The sequence below is a fragment of the Lathyrus oleraceus genome, chromosome 6 (genome assembly GCF_024323335.1).
Source record: "Lathyrus oleraceus cultivar Zhongwan6 chromosome 6, CAAS_Psat_ZW6_1.0, whole genome shotgun sequence".
Taxonomy (NCBI): domain Eukaryota; kingdom Viridiplantae; phylum Streptophyta; class Magnoliopsida; order Fabales; family Fabaceae; genus Lathyrus; species Lathyrus oleraceus.
Genome location: NC_066584.1, coordinates 75,753,670 through 75,761,072, shown reverse-complemented (window position 1 = coordinate 75,761,072; position 7,403 = coordinate 75,753,670). Strand labels below are relative to the sequence as shown.

At 40.5% G+C, this 7,403-nt stretch overlaps 1 protein-coding gene across 1 annotated transcript; it reads left to right on the top strand.

Moving 5' to 3' along the window:
* Positions 1 to 3,358: 3,358 nt before the first annotated feature.
* Positions 3,359 to 6,831, top strand: LOC127094104 (uncharacterized). The gene is made up of 4 exons (XM_051032973.1): positions 3,359 to 4,967; positions 5,108 to 6,145; positions 6,284 to 6,369; positions 6,475 to 6,831. Exons 1-4 carry the CDS (start codon positions 3,359 to 3,361, stop codon positions 6,829 to 6,831), a joined length of 3,090 nt encoding a protein of 1,029 aa, XP_050888930.1.
* The last annotated feature ends 572 nt before the right edge of the window (positions 6,832 to 7,403 follow it).

Genomic DNA, 7,403 nt, shown 5'->3' with positions numbered 1-7,403 from the left:
CGATCACACCGCTGAGTGCCTTTGACATCCATAGTCGTCGAAGACACCTTCACCGCCGGTAGATTTCTTATTCTTTTTTGCTTTGTTTTTTTCTTCATTTTTAATTCTCTTATGAGTTCATTATATGATTTTGTATGTTTGGTTGTTCTCATTTGAGAGAGAAAATATATTTTATTTTGTGATTTAACTGTTGTTGTTCATTGAGTTTAGGATGGAGATGAATATAAATAGAAGAAAAAGAGAGGATAATGTTTTTCTGTATCTATAACAAAACCATGAGAGAGAGAGAGAGAGAGAGTTAATTGTGGAGGTGTTTTCCTCAGTTTTAGTGAAATGAAAGAAATAGAGAGATGTGTGCTTTGTTTTTTTTTTATGTTTCATTAATTATGACATGTGTCGCCATGCTGTTATTCATTTTTTAATTTTAAAAGAAACATGGGATTTCAATTTTTTTTAAGGAGTGTGGCGCTGCCTTTGGTCCCATTTATTCTCATATGTTTCTTTTCTTACTAGCATTTTGTAGTTTTATATTAATATATAAATTAATTAGACATTTCTTTTTTTAAAATGAAATATATATATATATATATATATATATATATATATATATATATATATATATATATATATATATATATATATATATATATATATATATATATATATATATATATATAAAAATTTAATTAGTGGACCAAATCATTTTTCTCCTTTTATTTATTTATTTTTTTTATTTCTTTTGATTTAGTTGAATTGTTTAAATATTAATTTAATTAATTAATTCTATCTTATTTAATTAATTTCTTTATTTTAATTAATAATTATTTTATTAGATTATATTTTGTCAATTAATTAGATAATTTCTTTATCCATGTCCGTATTATCACATATGTAAATAATCGTACTCATGTTTCACTAACTTCATTAGCATTTCAATTTTAATTTCCAATAACCATTCTCATTCGTAAATCAAACATTGATCACATCGAGTGACTTTTCAAATCAAACATAATATTCAAACCCTTTTCTAAAAGCGTGAAGAAAAAGATTATCCTGGAGGGAATATCTAGTTATAATCCCGAATATTAGGCTCAAGCTGTAAGAGCTTGCAAGTCATAAATATTCGTCTTCCCTTCCACACTCTAATATTCAAATCGTTTTCTAAATAAAACGTGAAGAAAAAGATTACCTGGATGGAATGTCCAGTCGTAATCCCGAATATTAGGCTCAAGCTGTAAGAGCTTGTAAGCCATAAATATTCGTCTTCTCTCCAAAATAGTTATGAATATCTAAACCATTTTCTTAATAAAGTTAGAAGGAAAAGATTACCTAGATGGAATGTCCAGTCGTAATCCCGGATATTAGGCTCAAGCTGTAAGAGCTTGCAAGCCATAAATATTCGTCTTCTCTTTAACATTCTAAATATTCAAATCTTTTCCTTAATAAAGTTGGAAGAAAAAGGTTACCTGGATGGAATATTCAGTCGTAATCTCGAATATTAGGCTCAAGCTGTAAGAGCTTGCAAGCCATAAATATTCGTCTTCCCTCCAAAACATTCGTAAATATTCGAATCATTTTCTTAGCAATATTGGAAAGAAACAGACTGCCTGGGTGGAATGTCCAGACGTAGTCCCGAGTATTAGACCCAAGCTGTAAGAGCTTGTAGGTCATAAGTACTCGTCTTTCAAACTTCAAAATACCTAATTTCTAACTTAATACTTTTTCAATAAAGATGGAAATGGAACATGGCGTATGCCGTGCACTCCCGAGACTAGGATTCGAGATGTATATCTCGCTCATCCAAGTTCTCGCCATCACTCAAAATACACCAAACCAATCAATTTCTTTTTCTCGTCGCCGTGCGATTGACTCTTAAACCTTTTCACAAACGAAAGGTACTTTGTTTCAAAACAATGCAAGGTAATGTTTTTCCACCTGTTTTGGGTAGTCCAACAATGTTTTCGTCGATTTGACACAAAGTAGCTTTCGCTAAAATCGACCAACAAACAAATATTTTTCTACCCAAAACTACGTAAGCCTTGATTTCTCTTTTGAGATACGTAGGAGCAGGATTCGTAAATCTTGTCAGGCCCACTAATAAAAAACTTAGGTTTAGTCCTTTGTCAAAAATCCAAAAACATTTCTTCTCTCTTTTATTCTTTCTTTCCCACCTAATAAACTGAAAAGCCTAACATTTCAAACTAACATTAACGCACACAACTGACCTAATGGTTCCCGTTGAGTACAACGGACGTGAGGGGTGCTAATACCTTCCCCTTGCGTAACCGACTCTCGAACCCTGATATCGGTTGCGATGACCATATCTTATCCTTTCTTTGTCTTGGGTTTTATCGATATTTCCCCTTTCCTTTTTAGGAATAAATAAAGTTCGGTGGCGACTCTGTTCAGTCCATCATTGCGAGCGTGCGATCGCGCCTCGCTTTAAAGTCGTATCCCCATTTTTTTCGAGGTGCGACAGATGGAGACTCTGCTGGGGAAGACAAAATCCTAAGCGAGTCATGCCTAGTTAGGACGTTTGTGTGCCTTTGTTTGTTTACCTATGTGGCTTTTCTTTATTGTTTTTACTATCTCTATTGTCATATTGATATGAATCTGCTGTATTGGTTCGATTATGGTTTGGTACTTGGATATTCTGATTGCAAACCTTGTGGGAAAGACTTTTTACCCGAGTCTTGAGTAAAAACATAAGATAGGACGAGGTTGAGTAGTGCGGGTCCGCGAGATGTATTTCTCGTTGGGTCGGTACGAGAACCTTACTTAGAGTAGATTCTTGAGAGGATGTTGTCGCTCGGCAAGTAAGTTGCCGTAAGCTTCGATATTTTCTTTAGGATCCATGACTCTGAGAACCATTTGTAGAACCTTAGTTCTTTTCCCAACTAGGAAAGATGGTTACGTAGTGTGGGTCTGCGAGATGTATTTCTCGTTGGATCGATGCGAGAACCTCACTTAGAGTAGATTCTTTAGATGGAGTTGATGCCCGGCAAGTAAGTTGCCGCAGGTAGCAAACAGTCTAATGGATCCATGACTCTAGGAACTTTTTCAAAAAAAAACCTTAGACCATACCTGGTGAGAACCATGCTCTATACAAAGCAATCAGACTTATCCATGCCTTAAGCCTTTGAACCTATCCAAAAAATAAACATTGCATCCATCCATTCATTGCATATGCATAAAAAGCAAAACTTTTAGTTTGAACCAAGAGTTTTGCAAAAAAATGCATCCATACATGCATTCATACATTTTCAAAAAAAAAGAGTCTCACTCCGCCCTTTCTTCCTCCAGTTTCACGCTGAATTTTCAACACCGGTATAATACTCGCGCCAGAGCAAGACAGAGAATGGCTGAACAAGAACAAGAGAGCGCCCGAGTTAGAGCTGAACTAGACGAAATCAAAGGAGGCATGTCCCAGATGCAAGAGATGCTGCAAGCTTTAACCTTCAGGTTTGAGATTCCACAAGCAACCGTGATTTCAGAGACCACGGGCCCAGCAGTAGAAGTCCCACCTCAGAGGACGTTACCCTCAACCCTTCCTCCGTATGGGCTACCCTATGATTTCGTCCCCCGAGCGGAGGTGGTGCACGAAATGGGGCAATCTGTCCAACAAGTTGTGCCATTACCAGTTTACACCGACGCACGTCCAGTCATCCATACTGTGGTTCCACCAGCCGCCTATGCTAGGCATGTTCCTCATTATGAAGATCAAAACCACATGTATCAGACTGTTGACTCAACTGTTGCCGGTGACGAGGTAAGGCTTAAGGATTTCAGGGAGGTAAAGGAGAACATGCAGCTCCTTGAGAAGAAGTTTCGAGATCTAGAAGGAGACCACGTCTTTGGATCTGCTGCCAAAGAAATGTGCCTTGTATCCGGGTTGGTGATTCCAGCAAAATTCAAAACCCCAGACTTCGACAAATACAAGGGGCATACTTGTCCAAAAAGCCATCTCATCATGTATTACCGCAAAATGGCTGCACACGTGGAGGATGACAAGCTGATGATCCACTGCTTTCAGGATAGCTTGAGTGGGGCTCCTTCCAAATGGTATCTAAGTCTGGATCAGAACAGGATCAGGTGTTTCCAAGACCTGTCAGACGCGTTCATAAAACACTACAAATACAATATGGACATGGCACCTGACAGAAGACAGTTACAGAGCATGTTTCAACATGACAAGGAGTCCTTCAAGGAGTATGCTCAAAGATGGAGGGAACTGGCTTCTCAGGTTGAACCACCTCTTGCTGAGAAAGAATTGGCCGAACTGTTTATTGACACTGTCCAACCCCAATTCTACGAGAAGATGGTGGGAAGTGCTTCTTTGGGATTCTCCGAGCTTGTTGCTATAGGAGCTCGCGTTGAATATGGTGTAAGGAATGGAAAACTGGCGGCTGTAGCTGGAACTTCAAATCCTAATCCAAAGAAGTTCTCTGGAGGGTTTCCTAGAAAGAAGGAAGGGGAAACAAATGTTGTGACTGCTGGTCAAGGAAGAGCTCCTCCAAGAAGGAGACCACAACAATATCCACCTCAGCAGTATGTTCAACAACCGATTCCCTATCAACAACCCATGTATCCAGTCCAGTACGCTCCTCAGCCGTACGTAGCTGCTGTGACGCCTGCATTCAATCAACAGCCTGCTCAGGCTTATCAAGCGCCTCCAGCTTACCGACCAGCTCCAGTTCAACAACGTGTCGCGGCTCCGCCAGCTTATCAACAAGCACCGGCAGCTCCTGTTTATCAACAACCGAGAGCTCAAGCGCCGAGGCAGAATGCTCAGAACCAAAATAGGAGACAAGGGGAGAGGGTGACCTTCAATCCAATCCCAATGTCCTACACTGAGTTGTATCCTTCCCTATTGCAAAAGGGTTTGGTGGTTCCCAGACCTATGGGACCTCCACCTGATCGTCTTCCTCCATGGTACAACCCTAATGCACACTGTCCTTTTCACGAAGGTGCCCCCGGGCATGACCTAGAGGGTTGTTACGCTCTGAAGCATAGGGTTCGGGAATTGATTGAGAGCAAGATCTTGTCTTTTAAGGACATGGGACCGAATGTGAAGAATAATCCCCTTCCTCCCATGGAAATCCTGAAGTCAACGCCATTGAAGACGCTTCTGTTGGTGTTACGGTTGATAAGGCGGAGGATGTAAAGACTCCTTTGGCAGCATTCCATGCCCGATTGGTGGAAGCTGGCCTGGTTAATGTTGATCATGATAACTGTGAAGAGTGTGCCACACACCCAAGAGGATGCCAGGTGGTACGAGACAATATTCAAGATTTGATGGATAAAGGAGTGCTTCAAATATCCAGTGCTGTGAAGAATGAAGATGTGTTGGTAATTGAACCTTGCTTCAATTTACCTGAACCAGTGGAAATCCCTTACTATAGCAGAAGGGTGGCGCCTGAGGATAGTCATCCGTCGCCTGTGGAAATATGTATGCCCGCACCTTTTCCGTATGAGAGCACCAAGGTCGTGCCTTGGAAATATGAGATTACTGCTGTGGATAAGGTGGTTGAAGGAAGTTCAGACGCTGAGGTGATAGAAGCTGTAAGTGAAGACGTCACCAATATTGCAGGAATGAGCAGAATGACCCGTAGTGGTCGAATCTATACGCCTGAATTCAATGTGACTCCTCGAGAGCCAAACAAGGAATCAACAGTTGTAACCCCTGCTAAAGAACCTGAAGTGGTCCAATCCGAAGATGCTGTGGAATTCTTGAAGTTAATCAAGAGAAGTGACTACAAGGTTGTGGATCAGTTGCATCAAACGCCATCTAAAATCTCTATTCTATCTCTGTTATTGAACTCCCAAGCTCATAGGGAAGCTTTGTTGAAGGTGCTTGCACAAGCTCATGTAACACAAAGCATAACGGTAGACCAGTTTGATGGGGTAGTTGCAAATATCACAGCCTGCAATACTTTGAGCTTCAGTGGAGAGGAGTTACCTGAGGATGGACAAAATCACAATCGTGCTCTCAATATCTCGGTAAAATGCAAAGATGATGCTTTGGCAAGAGTGTTGGTTGATACCGGATCTTCTCTGAATGTTATGCCGAAGAGAACACTCGCCAAATTATCTTATCAAGGACCAGCTATGAAGCCCAGTGCCTTGGTAGTGAAAGCTTTTGATGGTTCCAGGAGAACAGTGATTGGAGAGGTTGAATTGCCCATATTGATTGGCCCTCATGTATTCCCGATTAATTTCCAAGTCATGGATATTAATCCAGCATATAGCTGCTTATTGGGGCGTCCCTGGATTCATGCTGCAGGGGCAGTTACCTCCACTTTACACCAAAAAATGAAGTTTGTAGTGGACAATCAATTAATCATCATTTCTGGAGAGGAGGACTTTGTGGTCAGTCACCTTTCGTCCTTCAGATATATTGAGGCTGATGAGGACACTTTGGAAACTTCTTTCCAAGCTCTTGAAATAGCCAATGCCACTTTTGTGGAAATGAAGGACCCTGTTGGGAAAGCTTGTTCATCTTTCGCGTCTCTGAAGAGCGCCAAGTCTAGTATTGAAGGAGGAAACCCTGAAGGTTGGGGACAACTTATTGATATTCGTGAGAAGCATGATCGCTTTGGTCTGGGATATGTGCCTTCCGCTGCGAAAGGAGCCCGAGTCCCTGCAAAGGACAACACCCGAAGCATCCAGGAAGTATTCCTCAACACAGGATTCATCCATGGAGATCAAGTCAATGCAGTTGAAGATAGCACCGAAAATGAAGACGAGCCATGTTTGGTTTACCGGTTTGAGACAGCTTTGAACAACTGGAAGGCGGTTGAGATCCCCGAAATTTTCCCTTTGTCAAAGTAATAATTATTGTATTTTTCCTTTCAAATCCTTAGCTCTGCCCAAGGCTAATGGATCATGTTGTATGGGCCCCTTTTTTCATTTTCAAATAATCATTATCAATGAATGAAAGGCATTTTGTTAAATTCTTTTTATTCATTTACTTGGCTTTCTCATAAGAAGATGGCAATCTTTTCAAAAACAAAAAAAAAACTTTTCATTTATGCATCTTTTATTTCTACTTTTTCTAAAAGAAATCAATCATTCAAACATGCAGAATAAATGATAACCCCGTTGAATCCAATGACTTTACTACCTCTCATAACTTTGACTCCCCTATCTACCAAGCGGAAGAGGAGGGTGAAGAAGATTGTTACATCCTCGACGAATTGGCAAGGCTGCTCGAGCACGAGTCCAAAGCCCTTCAGCCACATGAAGAACCGGTGGAAACAATCAACCTTGGCACAGAGGAAGAGAAGAAAGAAGTCAAGATCGGCACCACACTTGAAGTCAGCATCAAAGAGAGATTGGTTAAGCTGCTACAAGAATATGTGGATGTATTTGCATGGTCATACCAGGATATGCCAGGTCTAGAC

What these genes read in the sequence shown, in the direction of transcription:
- LOC127094104 (XM_051032973.1), top strand. Translation starts at nt 3,359, where the DNA reads ATGGCTGAACAAGAACAAGAGAGCGCCCGAGTTAGAGCTGAACTAGAC. An exon ending in ACACTGTCCTTTTCACGAAG is followed by an intron (nt 4,968 to 5,107) that starts GTGCCCCCGGGC and finishes GAAATCCTGAAG; the next exon opens with TCAACGCCATTGAAGACGCT. An exon ending in CTGGAGAGGAGGACTTTGTG is followed by an intron (nt 6,370 to 6,474) that starts GTCAGTCACCTT and finishes GTGGAAATGAAG; the next exon opens with GACCCTGTTGGGAAAGCTTG.